Source organism: Filicampus tigris, chromosome 6 (genome assembly GCF_054856515.1).
Source record: "Filicampus tigris isolate MCC_2025a chromosome 6, RoL_Ftig_1.0, whole genome shotgun sequence".
Lineage (NCBI taxonomy): Eukaryota > Metazoa > Chordata > Actinopteri > Syngnathiformes > Syngnathidae > Filicampus > Filicampus tigris.
Window position 1 is genome coordinate 17955758 of NC_141222.1, and position 19213 is coordinate 17974970.

General features: G+C 42.2%; 1 protein-coding gene across 1 annotated transcript; it reads left to right on the plus strand.

Moving 5' to 3' along the window:
- Positions 1-864: 864 nt before the first annotated feature.
- Positions 865-19177, plus strand: LOC147146057 (ovochymase-2). Its single transcript, XM_086034371.1, has 25 exons — positions 865-1670; positions 2786-2916; positions 3980-4073; positions 4159-4299; positions 4435-4532; positions 4940-5054; positions 5132-5347; positions 7023-7232; positions 7889-8029; positions 8943-9188; positions 9256-9441; positions 10141-10250; positions 10332-10432; positions 10660-10937; positions 11088-11251; positions 11323-11506; positions 12111-12329; positions 12732-12866; positions 13311-13532; positions 14159-14341; positions 15283-15395; positions 15802-15896; positions 15974-16263; positions 16977-17137; positions 18217-19177. Exons 1-25 carry the CDS (start codon positions 1499-1501, stop codon positions 18406-18408), a joined length of 4197 nt encoding a protein of 1398 aa, XP_085890497.1. The 5' UTR covers positions 865-1498; the 3' UTR covers positions 18409-19177.
- The last annotated feature ends 36 nt before the right edge of the window (positions 19178-19213 follow it).

The following is a 19213-nucleotide window of genomic DNA, read 5'->3' on the forward strand; positions in this document are numbered from 1 at the left end:
AAAACGGGTGGATTATTTTGCTGCTTAACTCATATTCGACAAACACCATATTAATCAGAATGCCGTGTTTCAACATGTGAGCATGCATAGAACATATTCTTGAAAAAAATGTTTGGGTCGAGTTTCGCTTTAAGAACAGCAAAAAGTACTGAAACATTGGACATGTGCATTCAAAAGCTTGGAGAAAGTCACATTAAGTTCACCTGTAAATGTTTGAATGCATATTAGGCTCGTCCTGAAATTTCACCCAAAAGCCAAATATCCCTACCTTTTTGTGAGTAGTGGAATTTAGTGGTCTTTAATATTGGTGGGCCAGCCAGCACATCTCTCTTGTCATGTAAGTATTAGCATCAGTGCTAATTTTACTTTTCCAACTTCATATCGCCAAATATAGTTACATACTATACTATATCATATAGCATTAGCATTGATGCTAACAGTACTGTTCCGAGTCATATTTAGTACAATCTGGTAAACTCAAATGTGTGGTCTACTGGTGGACCAGCCAGGACTTCTGTTGTCATGTTAGCGTTAGAATTGGCACTAACATTACGTTTCCTATAGTCGTATGCAGTATTTGTGGTCACTCCATGCTGCCTACTTGAAGAGTCTTCATCATTGGTGGACCAGCCAGCACAACTCTCTTGTCATGTTAGCATTAGCGACGGTGCTAGTATTACTTTTCCTACTTTTATACAGTGTTTGTGGCAACTTCATAGCACCTGTTACAATTATCTATTAGTTTTGGAATCGAAATTCAGATTTCAGACAACTCCATGTCATGATATTTAAAACTGCGTTATTTTTAAAGGGCTCTTAAACCCCGAAGATCACCAATCAGAGGCGACATGCTACTTCTGAAGAGGTCACAGTAACCTATTAGCTCTGAGCTGGTTAAAAAAGCATCGTGTCTCTCACACTGTCGTGACTGCTCGTGCATGCTTGCTCTGCAGTGTCTGCGGGCAGCATCCGCGAGATGTGGACCCGCTCTTCTTAGCGTTACAATTAGTGCTAACGGTATTGTTTCCAGGCATATGCAGTGCTTGTACATGGCAACTCTATATTGCCTATTATCGTGGTCTATAGTATTGATAGAAAATTGCAGATTTAACGCTTTTTTTTGTTTTAGCGTTAGCATCGGTGCTAAGCCTACTTGTGTCTGCTCTGTGGAGCAGCAGGGATACCTTTGGTGATATTAGCCTTAGCATCCAGACTTTTTTGCTAACCCCTTATTGCCCATTATACTGGTCTGAAATAATAATAAAAATAAAAACTAAATAAATGCAATTACAATCAGCACATTTCTTGGGACCAAATTGGTTTCAAATGAATGCTATACTCACATGGGCCTTGTCTGATAAAAGCTAGTGATAGTGAAGCAATTACTGTAGTCTCATTGCTCATTTACTAGCCCACTAGTGACACTCCACCTGACAGCCAAAGTACAGACACGGACACACACTCGCACACATACACTGCCCTGTTCAGTGTCTCCACCATGGCGAGGAAGGGGAACATGGAGCTGGGGACGGAGAGTGGTTCTTCCCGGGGTCTGAGCACCCTGGAAACATGGCTGATGGTCCTCTTCTTGCTCATGACGGGCGTGAGCGTGGCCCTGGTGGTCCTCTACTTCGTCCACAGCGAGGAAGACCCTGCACCTCTTCAAGAGGGTGAGGATGAGCCACTGCTAAATCAAAGGACCCGAATGAGGAAAAGCGATATATAAAATGGATGGTTGCATGGAAAAGTGTAGCTATGACCTCTGTTTGCAATTCTGCCGTGGCTATGCAAAATAAATAAAGGTTCAGTTTGAAAAGTGTTAAAAAAAAAAAAAAAAAAAAGTGCAATTAAAAAAATAAATCAAAAACAGTAAGAAAAGTTTCTAAAAGGCATGCATTCAGCTTTGAAAATAATATAAACAATTTTTTTAAAAAGAGAGTAATGAATGCAAATGAAGCAGCTTGCTTTACATGCCGAAATACTCACTGACAAAAATGTATTCCAGCTGCGTATAACCCCATGACATCAAATCCCACTGCTGCTTCTGCTGGTCACAAAGTAATAACATGCCCTGTAATCAATGCTGTTACCATGGCGACACATTGACTTTTAACTAGAAACAAAGACGCCATTGGTTGTCATTTCTTTAAGAGTTACATTTGACATACGTAACAGAAAGATAAACTGTTCCAGGTTCAAACCGCCACCGTCATTAAACTCAAAATTATATACAATATATTTTAAATATATATATTTAAAAAAAAAAATATATATATATATATATATATATATAAAAATATTGAACCTGTGTAAAATCTCACTTTCTAGCTTTTTTGTGGGGTGGATTATACAAGTGCAAAACTGAATAAAACAATTACATAAAGTCTAAAAAAAGTTTTCACAAAAATATGTTGTTGTTTTTTTATTTTAACCAAATTCTTCACTTATAAAGGCGACTCTCCTGGGATTTGCTTTTATCTGTCTTACCAAACAAGAAGCATATTTTTCCCAAGCATTAGCTTCAGTGTCGTGCAAGGGAGGTGGGGCCGAGGGGCCATAACCCCCCCCAACACCACCCCCACAAACCATTTGGAAACACTCCTTTTACGATGTATAAATTGGCATTATGTCTTTGACAAAGTTCCGAACAATTGACCTCAATTGAGCTCTTTAAAAGTTGCTTTCGCCTATATTAACTCATCTAAAAAAATCTTTATATTATACATCAAATGATCAAATCATCATTCATGCATGAAAGGGATATATGAATGCGTCATTTCTCCAGGGCCGGACTCGGGGTGCGGCGGTCCACAGGAGCTCACTGCAGCGTCGGGCACCTTCACCAGCCGCCACTACCCCAGTAGCTATGACAACGGCAGGAGCTGCTCCTGGCACATTACCGTGGACCCTGATAAGGTGACTTGACACCCGCTGTCACAAATAAAGAAATCAACTTTCTGAACTCTCATGCCTTTGGAATATGCCACACATGCTCAGTTACAACCTTTTCTCGTTTTACGGCTGCAATGATGGACAGTCTCGAGAGTTTCCACATTTTCTCGTGGAGTTTCATTTCTTTGATGATGAATCGTTACGTTTTCTCGTTTTACTTCTGTGATGATGAACAGTTGTGGCATTTTGTCATTTTTTCAGTTTCATTTCTATGATGGGCAGCTATGACATTTTCTCATTTTACTTCTTTGATAATTATAATGGACAATCGTAAATGTTTTTTGTTTTCCTGTTTCATTTCATTGATGATTGACAGTTACGATGTTTCCACGTTTTAATTGTGCGAGGATGGACCGTTATGACCGTTTTTCAAGTTAATTTCTTGGATGCTGAAGAGTGAATGATATTATTCCCATTTTTCAGTTTTATTTATGTGATGGTTGAAAGGACTTTTATTGTTTTTACTTTACTTTTTTTATGTCATGTTCTCCTTTTGAATGTTAGACCAGCGACGGCACTGTCAATTTTCAAAATGTTTGATTTAATTTCGATAATAAGTACTTACACTTTTTTTACTTACTTCTTCTTTGAAATTGGTGCCAAATAAATCATATTTACTTGACTCGGCTACTGCAGTCAGAAGTACATTTGACTACAGTTGGAAAAAGGAAAAGCAGCTTTTCTTTTGAAGCGCTGACATGGTGGCTCAGCGCTTTGCCAGATCGCGAGTCGAGTTTGTTTACTGATTGTCTAATGTGAGACCAAGCAGTGGAGGACAGCTGGGATGGACGCAAAACAGACAGATGGCTCCCTCTGTGCCCTTCATCCTTCCTTTCCGACAAAAAAAAAAAAAAAAGAAGAAACAGACCGCAGAGAAAACCTTAATGCACCGCTGCCTCCGTGCCAAGTTTCACACTCTTGTAGCATAAACAGCGTTGCACGTGTCAGTTAGCAACATCTCATTTGGCCTCCCCCTCCACCCAATAAAAAGACGAGTGAGATGATGAAACATTCGTTTTGGTCACAGGTGATCTCACTGTGGTTTGAAGAGTTTGCCTTGGAGGAGACCAATTTATGCACGGCGGACTTCATCACGCTGCGAGATTCACTGGGAGTCATCGGTCAGTTGGACCGACACGTACAGTATGAAATTGAGGCTGTCCAGAAAGATAGTGGTTGGAAATGATTTTTGCGTGGCGTTTGTAGGCAAATACTGCGGCTACAGCAAACCGCTGCCTCTGGTATCTCTGACCAACCGCCTGACCGTCTACTTTGACACCAACGACAGAAAAACCGACCAAGGATTCAAAGCTCATTACGAGGCTGTGTCTCCGGAGCGCACATCAGGTATGATGACGCCACGTACTATTGACCTAGAAAATGGAGTGTCTCTGGCTGAAGGTGGGGGAATGGGAGAAGGGGATTGTGTGTACTGTATGCGTGTACCCTTGGAAATGAAGGGTCCTCCATCTTTGCCACCAGAAATAGCCGGCGCTGGTGGCGCTCTCCTTGGTGACCAGGGGGATCTGCTGACCCCTGGCTTTCCTGAGCAGAACTACCCCAATGGAGCGCTATACCAGGTAATGCAGAACCAAAAGTGGCTTTTTACACAAAATAGATGTTGTAAAATGACAAGAGACCCATGACATCATACCCTCTCGAACTGACCCATATATTGAATTAAAACGGAATCCCACTGAGTCGAACTGAACCGTTCCACTTTAAAATAAACCGTCCTTGAATCGTATGTATCAAGATATGTATCGAATCGTCTTTTAGCGGAGAGATCCACACCCCAACAATGACATTTGAGCTTATTTGAACTCTAACCGCTAAGCAAAAAATCAGCACCCACTGATTCATGTAAACAGCCGATAAAATTATAATAAAGATTATCTGATAACTTGTTGATGACATTTAATCAAAATTAGAAATGTAATTTCTTACTTACTTTGATTTTGACGTTTTTTCATGTGCATTTAAAAAGTGGAAAATCACGGTTCCCGAAGGCGAGCGGGTACGACTCACATTCACCTCCTTCGACCTGGTACCGGAAGTGTGCGGGGACTTTGTGCAGGTCTACGATGGCTCTTCATCATTAGGTAAGTGCACGATAATAACCGCACTTTCAAATGTGCATTTTCAAAAAACGGCTTAACATCGACATGTTCGTCGGAAGGTAAATTCTGTGGGGGAACCTTGCCCAAGCCGGTGGAGTCCAGCACCAACACCATGACGGTACGCTTCAAATCGGACAGCACCAAGAGCTCCAAAGGGTTCAGTGCCACCTACACCAAGTCCAGCCTCCCACCTGTTGTGATCCCCACTACCATGAAGCCCACAACCACGTCCAAACCCACCACCCAGACCCTCCCTCCCACAACCACAGCTACTGGTATACAACTCTTATACTTTGGCCTTGTAGGTGTTGCTAATACGTGTTACAGAATGAACCAAGACCCGCTAGCTGGCCCACAATTATGTCAGCATTTTTCCATCCTCTGATTGGTTGGTCATAGCAAAACTTGTTTCAACCAAGATCAACAAGCAAAACACACCTGTAGTGATCTGCAGACATGAATTAGGGACAGCGCTACACTGGGGCTAGGGGATGTCGTAGCCCCGTCTGAAATCTGGATAGCCCCACTTAGTCAACCCAAACAGATTTTTTTCAAGAATATGTTCTATGCACGTCCACTAGTTAAAACAAGGCATTCTGATAAATATTGAGTTTGTGGACTAAGAGTTAATTCACCTGTTTTCAGCCATCTCTAGGGGCGGCCATTTTGTCACTTCTGTCGACTGAAAGTGACATCACAACTGCTCAGGGCTCAGATAACGACCAATCGCGGCTCAGCTTCTGAAAACAGATCAGCCGTGATTGGTCGTTACCTGAGCCCCGATCAGTTGTGATTTCATTTTCAGTCGACAGAAGTGACAAAATGGCCGCCCCCAGACATGTCTAAAAAGGGGTGGATTTTGCTGTTTAACTATTGCACAAATGCAATATTAATCAAAATGCCTGCATAGAACATTGAAAAAAATGTGGCGTTTTAGTCCATATTTTAAACTATATTTTTAAATTGTTTTCTGCTCCCCTGATCTAGCCACCCTTCAGCACCGGGAGAGAGAAAATCCTGGAGCCGTGTCTGACATTTTAGTTGAAAATTTCTGTTTCGTTTTATTTTTGTAGTCATTAAATAAATATTGGCTTTAACCTGCTCCCGATGACGTACGTGGCACTGTTGCGTACTGCCACTAGGCTATTAGTGAAAATCTGCATGTAATTGACACACCCTTGAAAAAGGTTCCTAGTTCCCTATAGGTGCCACTGTACGGTAGTAAGGCTTTTTCTAAACAAAGCACCGCAACTCACTTCAGCATAGTTCCTTAACGTAGACTTACACTTACAATGGCAGTAAAGAACTACCTTTTCTAAATGAAGATGCTCAACTCACTTCAACATAGTTCCACTCTCTTGCATTTTGGTATATTATTGACGGTTTATATAATTGTGACATGATAATGTTGGTACTAAATCAGGTCCAGGTTCCAAATGCCCTGATCGCCCCCGATTTTGAATACAGCTCTTGTACGATGTGTACATGTACCTAATAAAGCGTCCTCTGTTTATTTCTTGGAGTCGCGTGACCAGGTAGTATAAATGCTAATCAATCCCATCCCCCATCTCCCCTTCACGCCTTGAGGTTTAGCAAATGACTACTAAATTAAGGCAATTGACAAATGTGATGATCTCCAGTGGCCAATGAAGGCGGAATGTAACGGGACTGATTCACATCAGCTAGATGAGCCTGAACTCCGGACTCCATGGAGATCATGTGACATCCACTGTACCGTGTTCCCCCACCACAATTTTCGCCAAATCACGCTATATCACAGATTTTTTAAAAAGCAGGGTTTTTTTTCTTATGGAGTGGAACACTAAACCTGTTTAAAAATGTTTTGAACATTCTTTCAATATTGCGGATCTTCACCAGTGGCGGGTGGCTCTGTTACATATCGCCAGGTACACTGTATGAAAATTATTTACGTAACTTTTCTTCTTTCAGGTGGTCCGGTTATTCTCAGCGGGCGCAAGGGGGTTATCCAGTCGGCTGGCTTCCCCGAGCCGTATCCCGCTCACCAGAACGTCTCCTGGAGGATAAACGTACCCAAAGGGTTTCTAGTGAAGCTTCACATCGTTGAGTTAGCCATCGCGGGGGAAACGGGACAGTGCAAGGAAGACAAGTTGGTCGTATCGGACGCTTACAGCACGCTAGGTGATGTCGTTGTAGTTTTTTCAATCCTGCTAGCTAGCCAACAAAGACACTAACTGACTGACAGTGATTTACTGGCTGACTGACTAACTAACCAACTGTGAAATGGTTCTTTTTTTTTTTTTCTTTTTAAACTTTTGACGAACGTCCTGTGAACATTTGCAACACTTGAAAAAACCTGACGTAAACGCGCATCCGCTACTTTCACCAACACTGGCAAACATTCACCCCTCAGTGGGATACGACCTAAGTTACAAGAAAACTAATTAAACTAACCAATAACTGAACAAACTATCTACCAAAACAAACTAAGGAACAAAGTGACTGGCTGCCGGAGAGTATTATTCTCCACAGTCTCGACTTTGCTGCTGCACTTGCTGCCCTCAGTCTCCCCTTGGGTAAAATGTGTCCTCTTACAGAGTGTACTTTGAAATATTGTCAGAATGCTATCAGATTGTAGATACAGATTGAAGACATTTCCCTGAAGTGAGCCTTTAACTTTGAAATGAGGATCCCTGATGTAGGGGATATGATAATGGAATAGCATCAGAGTCTACACGAACACACACACGCAGACACACTCCCTCTCACAACAATGGTCTGAATGATAAATGGTGTCCTCTGCATGCCCGCCTAATGGTCTCCATGTCAATTTCCAGGCACGCACTGTGGCTACATCCGTCCTCCAGTTGTGGTGGCCGCCACCGACTCTCTGTCTGTCTCCTTCCTGTCTGACAGTCGCCTCACTGACAGGGGCTTCTCTGCCAAGTGGGAGGCCGTGTACCCTGAGGATCTAGCAGGTAGCTTCCACACACATATACACATCCACATACAGTATATCGAGGAGCAGCTCATAAAGACTCACAGTAAAACGTGACGCCCTTCTGTCCCGCACTTAGACCAAAGCGATTACAAAAGCAGCATGAACTTTGTCACGTTGAGCCACCACAAGCATAAAAACAAAGATTAAACAAAGATTAAAAAACTATTTTATGATTTTCTTGATAAGGAAGCAAGGTCGTGCACGGGCATGAAGGAGATATAATTAACACTGTGCATTGTGGGAGATAGTGTATTGCACTTAAAATTAACAATAAACAATGTTGTTTGTGCAATGATAGTGAGAACTAACATATAACACATAATTACATATATTATTATCATTTTATTATATTCATATTATATTATATGTATGTATACATACATATATATATATATATATATATATATATATATATATATATATATATATATATATATATATATATATATATATATATATATATATGTATATACCGGTGTATATATATGTATATATATATATATTTGTGTATATGTATATATATATATATATATATGTCAAAAATTACTTCATTTTTTTGAATGCATTATTATATTATTTTGTGATGTACGATAATCATGCTATAAATGTGCATATAATTGTTTGTGAATAATATTAATAGTTATGTAAAAATAATGTATATTGTTTTATAATATTTTATCTAATGTATATTATATATTATAATACATCGTATATGAATAAAATACAATAAACAACATTTTAGTGTAGTATTTTGTATTTGAAAGATGATACATATTGAGGAAAATGTCCCACTTTTTAGTATGTGACCTTGGGTCGGATTCACCTGAAAACAAATCTGGTTCTTGCTTTGAAAGGACACACATCGAATTGAAGTTTTGATTTTCATTCAGAAATCCAGGGATGCGGCTTGTCATCAAAGGAGGAGATTGGCGTGATGAAGTCTCACAACTGGCCAATGAACTACAAGGCCAACGCCGAGTGCATGTGGAGCGTTTCGCTGCCACTTGGCAAGAAAATCACACTGACCTTCACTCACTTTGAGCTCGAGGCCAAAGACTTCCTGTCGTCCAAATGCTTTGACAACGTTGTGGTGTACGACATTAACGGCTTGACCAATGTCTTGAATCAGAAGCATGGTGGGTACTTGCGACACGCTGCCACCATGTCATGAACAATTCAAATTACTCTCGGAATCCTTCTTAGGACCATTTTGTGGCACCAAGATCCCTCAAACCATCCAGACGAAAGGAAATAGGCTGGTGGTGCGCTTCCATTCCGACTTGTTCACCGAGGCCAAAGGTTTCAGGGCCTACTGGACTACAAATCCCAGCCTGCCTGCACCGACTGAACCACCTGTTCTTCCTAATCCTTGGGACGGCATCAACATAGGTGGAGTATTGCTATGAAAGCGTGAAGTGGAGAGCACTAGGGGTATAGGACAAGGTGGGGGGTTGGGTTGGCGTTACATGGTTTTATGGTTAGGGTTTGAGGTACAGTAAGAGTTAGGGCTAAAGGGTTAGGTGTTAGCAAAGGGTTAGGGATTTGGGATTAAGAAGGTTGGTCCTTAGGGTAATGTGTTTGGGTTGGGGATTAGGTTACAGTTATTGCTTGCGGATAAGTATTGCCCATTGTACAATTGTAAAGGATGCTTTCAAAGATTCTACTTCCAATGGCCAGTGCATACTATAGGGATGGGAAGCTGGGGATTTAGAAGAAAGTATTGGAAAGCAAGTTCTACTTCCAATTTATGGAGTATGGTTTTTGAGTGCGATTTCCAGTGAATATTTACGGATAATATTTCAGACCTCGCGAGGGGGCAATAACTCCAGATCTCAATTTTCACCCTCAGATTTTTGTCAAATTGATTATAATTTTTTATTGTGTGTGTCTGAATTGGAATTAAGATAGCCAAGTTGCTTAGGAGGTCATAAGAATCAATTCTATACCTGTCACAAACCGATCTGAGCATGTCGATTCGGTTAGGGGTCCCTGGGAGTAGAGTTAGGGGGTACGCACTATGACACCTAACAGTTCTTCCATCTTTGCTCCAAGAAAGAGAATAATAATCTGTTTGTGGTCCTCTTTCAGACTGGCCCAGCACATGTGGCAAACCAGCCATCCCTCCCGCTGTTATGTCCCGCATTGTGAACGGAGAACCAGCGAGGCCGCACTCATGGCCCTGGCAGGTGTCAATGCAGGTGCGAGATTTCCCCCGTCAACTATCACCCCCTCAACCAGTATTTGTGTTTTAACTCCGACACGGTGGTCTTTACTGTCAGGTATGGCCAGCCAGTAAACCAGAACCAACTTTCTTCCACACGTGTGGCGGCACTCTTATTCATAAGAACTGGGTACTCACAGCAGCTCACTGCTTCATCAAGTAAGTCTCTTAGTATTATTTAGTAATAGCTCTGATAATAAGTCACGTCAAGAATAAAGCGAGGGGCACAGTGTGGGGTCTGGAAAAAACTCAGCAAACAGTCGCATGAATCGAAGGCATAACAACATCAACAACAATATTTTTCGATCACCGTTTTCCATCCCTTTTTACAGCCGATATTTCCATTTCACACTCGAATTGAATTAATCCCCCCACTCCCCCTCCAGCTATGCCGACGAGCTGCACCGCTGGCAAATGTGCCTGGGCAAGCACAACTTGACCATCACAGAGCCCAGCGAGCGCTGCTTGGGTGTAACGGGCATCTACCGCCACGGGGGCTTCAGGTACCCCACTGTGCCCACCGTGGAGTTCGACATCGCCCTGGTCAGGCTGGACGGAGAGGCCGAAGTTGGGGATCAGATCGCTTATGCCTGCCTCCCCTCCCTAGAGGAGTTGCTACCCGGGGGGAAGAAGTGCTACGCCACCGGCTGGGGGGATGAGACAGGTCTGTTAGCATCTGTTCAGACAAGACAATTGTCCGGGAAACTTTGTCGCCTCCATTACGCGACCCCCTCAACATAGGTTCGGAAATTGCTATAAAGTGCTTGATGCGTACGGGAAAATGAACACAATTTTGCATCCGCCGTTGTTTTAGGGGATTCCCTGAACGCCAAAGTTGCAGAGGCTCTAAACCAGGTGGCCTTGCCTGTCGTACCGTACAACACGTGCAAGCGGATGGATTACTGGTGGTTCCAGGTGAAGACCTCCATGATCTGCTGCGGTTACACGCTGCCTGATGAACTCAAGTCCGTCTGTCAGGTAAAAACAACCGACACAAGATGGGCGGCCGGAGTGTTTCCGTGTGACATTTCCTGGATTTTGCGACATAGGGAGATTCCGGCGGTCCTCTGGTGTGCCAGGATCGTCCCGACAGTCCCTGGGAAGTGCACGGAATCACCAGCTTCGGTCCTATCGGGTGCATCATGAACAAGAAGCCCTCTGTGTTCACACGCTCGTCCGCCTACCTTCCCTGGATCAGCAATGTCATACGCAGGGACATCTACAACCAACACAGTAGGCTTCACTCTTGAGGTTCTTATTGTTTTTCTCAGAGGTGGCAAAAGTACTCACACTTTGTTCTGAACCCTCTAATTTGGCCGTTTGTGTCCACACCACTCTTTTTTTATGGAATGAAACTTCACAAAAACTGAGTGGAACCTCCATTTAATGGACCTGTAACTAATAGATCCCAGATTCAACGGACAGAAAATAGTGTCCAGTCAGATTAAAACTCACTTTGTAGACGAAGTAGATGTTTGAAGTCTGTTAGTTCCAGAATTGGCCGCAATTTGCCGCAATTGGCCACGGTGCCAGTAAACGGCGCTGCGGTGCCATCAGTTGACAGAGACTGGTCACGCAACACTTTTAAGTTGTGTTGCTTTTGTCATAGATAAACAGACTTACAGTAGACGAGAGAAGGCTAAAACACACATCAGTGTGCTGGCCATGTTGGCAGTGGCGACGTTCACGCACAGATTAGACAGAATTTTTGAACGCATTCAAAACAAATCATTTCATGAAGCCAACAACAGCGGCAAGGCCATCAAGTAAAGTACAGCTACCTGAAAAATGCACCTAAGTACACTTGACTTCCCTACCATGCGTACTCCCCATGTAGCATCCGGCTGCGGCGGAGCAAAGGACTTGACGGGCACAGTTGGCACGTTGTCCTCCATGGGCTTCCCAGGTAGCTACAGCAACAAGGCCCAATGCCAGTGGAACATCCACGCGCCAGCCGGCAAACTGGTGCACCTTCACTTCACCAACTTCTCTCTGGAGGAGAGTTCAATGTGCTTGAGCGACAAAGTCATCATTTCGGACGGAACAGGAAGTCTGGGTATGGAAATGTAATGTGTGCGTGTATGTAAGTGTGTGTGTGTGTATACATATATAGTACATGTATATATACCTATATATATATACATACATATATGTAAAATATATATACTGTATATATATATATATATATATATGTATATACATATATGTATATATATACTGTATATATATATATATATATATATATATATATATAGAGAGAGAGAGAGAGAGGGGGATTTTTTTTCGTAATTACTTTTACATTCTATTTTAAATGTATTTTTACTTGTGTTTTTCGTATGTTTTTGGGTTTTTTTTTTAACCATTTTTACGTGTTTTTACAAATGGTTTATTTTTATTTCTTGAGGTACATTTGTGTCCTGACAGCTTGTGCGTGTTCCTTCCCTTCCTTTCCTGTTAGGCACCTACTGCAGTCACACGCCACCCATGGACCTGGTGAGCGACGGCAACACACTTCACATCAGCTTCTCGTCCAACGACAAGGTGGTGGACACAGGCTTTGCGGCCACCTGGAAGGCAGTAGACCCTTCAGAAGGTAAAAGGTGTCCTTGACTCAAACTGGTGTCCACAAGCCATAGCTTGGAGGTCTGCACAATAACACAATAATTTGCAATTTATTCTTGTGGTGTCATTATAAAAAATTGCATAATAAAACAAATGCAATAAACCAGTGGTTCTCGAAAGTGAGGTACGAGTACCAATGGTGGTACACGGGCTCTCTCTAGTGGCACGTAAAAGAATCACTGACTTAAATACACATAACTTGAAGCTTGATTGATTGAGGCTTGCAGCTACGGATACTTTAAGCCACTGCATTCTGACTTAAGTTCTCCAAAATATGCATTTTTTAATGCAATTTTAATTGGTATTGAGATTATTAGTGGGCCTTGGTGAAAATGCCCCACTGGACCCAAACAGTTTGAGAATCCTAGGTCTAAGGATGTCATCTAAACTACTGTATGACTTCATTACCTTACAGCTCCTTGCGGGGGAACATTCACCAGCCCCCAGGGTGAACTCACCAGTCCCGACTGGCCCAAAGACTACCCTGCTCAAACAGTGTGTACATGGAGGATCCAGGTCCCCGACGCCAAAAGCATCCACGTGGCCTTCACGCACTTTGAGCTGCAGGCGGTCAACCTGGTGGGCAATTGTGTAGACTACGTGGAGGTCTTCAGTGGGGGAAACATGACGTCGCATGGTAGGTCGCTGCGTTTGTTTTTTCCCCCACATAGATAAGAATGGAAGTAGCAATTATATACATATATATATATATATATACAGACTGTATATATATATATACTGTGCATATATATATATATATATATTAGGGCTGCACGATATTGGAAATACATGCAATATAAATGTTGACCATAGCGATATCGATATTATTGTGAAAATTTAACATGCACCTAAAGAAATTACATTGTCATTATCTAATGAAAGAAGTCAAACATTTTCATGCTGCCAAATAAGCAAGCTCTATTTGTTCTTAGCTAATTAACTGTAATTTTTCTAGATAATGTCCAACTATTGGGTGACGATCCGCATTTAAGTTTGCATTCTAACTGGTCAAATTCAGATACTGTAAAAGCATATAATTCCGTAAGAAAATTATTGCATGTCTTTGTGATGTATGCATATCGCATGTACATGTTTACATATTGATGAGTATGACAAACACTACAAATACGCTTCTCTTATCCTGAATGAATGTCTTTGAAGGAAATGCCACATGTGCAATACTGAAAGTTAATTCATGTTGTTATTTGATTCCCAGTTGAAGTTTACTGTCAAACAAAACTAGGAGATGTGTGTTTTCCGCAGGTCGTTTCTGCGGCTTTTCCCCGCCGCCCAAACTGAGCGTGCCAGGTGACACGGCAGTCATCCGCTTTTTAAGCAACAGCGTCAACCGTCAGCAGGGTTTCCGCGGTTACTGGACTACGGACACCGGTGTCATCCCGACTCTACCTCCTCCCACGCCCAACCCGTGGGACAACATCACCATCAGTGAGTTTGGAATCAAACGTAATGTGCCTCATTTAGAGTCGAGTTTAAAGTACCCGAGAGCGATCCTTGAGTGGAAGTACAAATAACTTAACATAAAATAACAACAATAACAAATAATTGGTAGAAGTTAAAGTTACCTGAGTAAAGGTGTGAAAATATCTGACACTAGCTGTACTTAAAAGTAATTTTCTAACATTAAATGTGCTTCTATTCGAAGTAAAAGTTTTTTTTTTAAATGAGTGGTAAGATTTTATGGATTGTTTTCATTTTTGATTTTCTTTTTATTCATTTAATTTACCTCAGTGAAATTAATAATGAATAATTAAGCTCTGTGTGTTGGCTAATGAGCAGAGTTAGCTTGCACATGTTAGCCTTGCTGTTAGCCACATGCCTAAACAAGCTCATGCTGACTAAAAGAACATTGTGACTTCCCTTGAGTGATATAAATTCATTAAACCTACCAAGTTGGATTGAGAGTTTTTGAATACCATTATATCTGTCACTCCAGGTACATATAAAAGGCATTGTCCTACTGTCGGAAGAGTCAAAACAATTCTTGTAAATACTGTACGATCGCGAATGTTTAATATCATCCTCGCTGTCACCACCGTGGACTGCCGGAGATGTCCGAAGCAGGTGTTTCCATTTTAACCTCCGTCAATTTGTATTGTGTGCCTCGCTCTGAAAAGGAAGGACTATTCTTCTGCTTTATACTTTGTAGTTTAGTCATTACAACAATGAACAATTTCTTATGATTTTATTTACCCAAGATGCTTATGGGAAATGTATGGTAGTATACAAATGTAGTCGAGTAAAAGCGAACATTGCATCAACAACAATTTCCCATAACAAGATGCTTATGGGAAATGTATGGTAGTATACAAATGTAGTCGAGTAAAAGCGAACATTGCATCTTTAATACTTGAGATATCTCATACCAGGCTGGCCAGAGGACTGCGGAAATCCGGCAGTGGCCCCCAATGAGGGCACAGCGAAGGTTGTTAATGGAGAAGAAGCGGTACCCCACTCCTGGCCCTGGCAAGTCTCCATGCAGGTAACGGTCCCATAATAATAGAATAATGGAAATCATCATAAAACAGGCCATGTTTTACGTCACATTTATAATATATACTTTTCTTTACTCCCGAGAAAAAAAGCGAATGACGGACGACGGAAGGGTTGCCACGCTGCGGACAGATGACGAATAACGGATGCTCAATTTGTAGTTAAATGCCCAACTCTGCAAATTTTTGGGCGGTGGGCAGAAGACAAAGTAGTACTTTGTCACAATCTTGTGGCATTTTCTAGGCAATTATAAACTATTTTAGGGGTGCATCAATTATTCACAGATTGTTGTTATTTGCAGCAGTTCTGGGTCTCTATTCCCCACAAATCTGAAACTAAAAAATGTAAATAAAATACACGAATACATACATAAACATGTATCGCTTCCTCCGCAGGCCTCGCCGATGTCTCCCATTCCTTACATGCACGGCTGTGGAGGTTCTTTGATTCACGAGGAATGGATCCTAACAGCTGCCCACTGTTTCATGACGTAAGATGAAGCAAAACAAGGGTGACTTTTTTTTTTTTTTTTTCTCCCACTTTCAAATGTTCTTTCACACATTCCAGTCCCCTCAACCAAACCTCGTTCTGGCGCATGTGCCTGGGGAAGCACCACATGAACTCCTCCAGGGACGTCCCGTCGGCGGAGGCGTGCTACAAGGTGGACGGCATCATCCGCCACGAGGGCTTCGTCTTCGAGGACGACCGCAGTGACATCACCCATGACATCGCTCTGGTGCATCTGGCCCAACCTGTCAACATGACACGGGCGATCAGCCCTGTTTGTCTGCCCCGGCCCGGGGTGGTGGTGGAGGCGGGGACGCGCTGCTTTGTCACTGGTTGGGGGGATGAGAAAGGTAATTTCTTTTTTTTTCTCCATATGAAAGTTTCAGACACAGAAATGGAGGAATGAAGTTGATCGGGTAATTTTCAGGCTTCTGGGGTAGTTTCAGAGTCCAAACACCAGCAGGCTGACCCCCTGCCTCCCAAAATATTTATAATTGATGATCAAAATAGTTTTAAATGTCAACACACTGCAAATTATGATCCCCAAATTCTTTAATATAAATCAAACGTATCTTACCAACTTACCCTTATTTATATATATAAAACACCAGGCATAAAATATGGCTAATCTTGAATTTTGCAGGATCTCTGTATGAAAGGGGCTTCACGCTGAATGTAAAGCCAACTTTTCCTGTCTCACTGTTCTGCGTGAACGGTACTAACCCCGAATTAGGGACGAAGTCTACCCGGCAATTTTCATGTTTCTGAGGACCTATCAGAGCGAGTAAATCTATAGCCCCTTTCACACGGCTCAGCGAAGCCGGCTTTTTCCCAGCGTGAAAGTACCGACAAGAAATGAACGGATGACGTCTCCGAGGCAATTTACAGGCTTCTGAGGCGGTATCAGAGCTAGCAAATTATTAGCCCCTCAAACCGTGAAGAGACAACCAATGACAGCGCAGTTAGTCAGCCCATGTAGGAAGTCAGGATGCAAACGGAAACCGGAATCGGAACAATACTTGCAGATCACCTTGGAATTTTTACCTTCTCTATTGATTTATAGGGAACATCTTCCCCAAAGTGTCTGAGAAACTCAATCAGGCTGCTCTTCCTGTGGTGGACTTCAAGACCTGCAGCAAGCCCGCCTACTGGTGGGACGCGCTGCGGCCCTCTATGATCTGCGCCGGGTACGAGTCCCCGGATGAGCTCAAGTCTGCGTGCCAGGTGAGAGGACACGTCTGTGCATAGGCAGCATTCTTCTGTTCTTCATAAATGCCACAGACAGGAATGGGGGCATGAAGTGCACTTGGCATTTTACTTCGGAGGTATTTACAGAGGAATAACAGAGGCAGGGACGAGGGTATGATGTCAGGCGCCCGACACCCTGTTCCGTGTGACAGGCAAATGTGGATAAACGCATTATAGAAATTCGTCTGTCCTTCCACACTGCCTCTCGAAGACGGCTTGTTTTATGTATGAAAGTACTCACTTAGAATGGAGGAACAAAGACTACCTGGCAATTTTTCGGCTTTGGAGATACTGGCAAAATATTAACGTACGTAATGCCAGGAAAGGATGGTGAAATTTAACAAGTGACACTCATACACTCCTGTTGTGTTCAAGGTGTTCGGCGCTGTCTGACAACTATTTGCTGTAATAAATATGAGGATCTTTTCCAACCAATGTGCCAATTTTTGAAGGGTCTCTGCATAAAATGGGCTCTAGCCCCGTTCATTGCCCTTCAAATCCAGCTCGTTTTCTTTTTTTATTGTACAGTGTGAAAGGTACTGAAACGGAGTGAAGGGACTACCTTGAAATCTTTCAGCCTTGATGGTCGTAATATCAGAGTAGTAAAAAAGGCACGGTGACATCTGTGTGTAAGGGGTGTGAATTTAACACCTGATACTCACTTATCCCAAATATCAGGCCTTTGCCGGTTTCTGTGTGAAAGCAAAAAGCAGATGAAGGCAGGCTTATCTCCAGGACCTTGCAGGATCTTTGTAGGAAAAAGGCTAATAAATCCCATCTTGGATCTTCTGGTAGTTGCTCTGATACGCCAAATTTGCAGGATCCCTCTGTGAAAGAGTCTAATATCAACTACTTAGTATACATTTGTCTGCATATTTCTGACCTTGGGAATGTGTGGAGTCCTCTCACGGCTAGCGTTTACATAACCGCCTGTTTTGTTTGTGATCATTCATCCAATACCTGCGTTTGCATGCTTAATCACACACAAAGACCAAAATAGGGACATTGTTAGATTCTTGGCTGCAGCTTCATCCAAGTCTCTCTTCACCGCGCAGGGCGACTCTGGGGGCCCCTTTGCGTGCAAGGCCGGCGGAGCCAACGCCACATGGGAGGTGCACGGCGTAGTCAGTTTCGGACCCCAAGGATGCATCAAGGACAAGAAGCCGTCGGTGTTCACGCGCGTTTCTGCCTTTAGCCACTGGATCCATGACAACATCAGGAAGTTCACGTACGAGAGGGATAACTAAGATACAGTTGTACCTTGACTTACAAATTGAATTTGTTCCATGAACAAGCAAGAAAAACAGCACTCTACAGTATTCTACTGCATAAAACATTCACTGATAAAGTAATTATGTAAAGAATTGAAATGTTTTTCCGTCATGATTTCATGCTTTAATTCAATGGACATCGTGCTGCTCCTACTCGTGTGTGCGCCTTGACTACCAGGGGGCAGTATAATACAGACATACATACAGTACAAAAAAAATAGGAAATGCGAGTACAAAACACAACAGGTACCCATACTTTCACACTCAGTGGTGAAGTTTGCTGCCGCCATTTAGCGGTGGAGTGTATGAAGCTTACCAGTATGTTGATTTTTTTTGCACAACACAAAGCCAACCATTGAAATTTGTAAACTGGGACGCGTGTAAGTCAAGGTATCGGTATGTTGTTATTTTACGCTGCTACAGTCCTAATGTAATGTACAACTTATATAAACTATGTAAATATGGAGCCCGCTCAGCCCAATGTAGGACGAGAAACCATATTTGGTCATCAAATGTCGCTTATAAGTCAGCATGTGATTTCTCCCAGCCAATCAAAGAAAGTTTATAATGTGAATCTTATTACCATGAAAAAATATGATGTGGTTGTGCCATTGTTAAAAATATAATGTTAATTCTCTTAACTTATTTCAAAAAGTTAAACATTTATCATTTTATGGGGTTAAATTTAAAATTTACAAATATTTTAAGGGGTTTCCTATTAAGTGCTAAATGCCATTATCAGAAACTGTATGTAGATGTCAGTAATATAGGTTGAGTTGAT

Bases quoted from the DNA above. Each gene is read 5' to 3' on its own strand.
- LOC147146057 (XM_086034371.1), top strand. From the start codon at position 1,499: ATGGCGAGGAAGGGGAACATGGAGCTGGGGACGGAGAGTGGTTCTTCC. The intron at 4,074-4,158 runs GTCAGTTGGACC...TGGCGTTTGTAG, and splicing joins AGATTCACTGGGAGTCATCG to GCAAATACTGCGGCTACAGC. The intron at 11,252-11,322 runs GTAAAAACAACC...TTTGCGACATAG, and splicing joins AACTCAAGTCCGTCTGTCAG to GGAGATTCCGGCGGTCCTCT.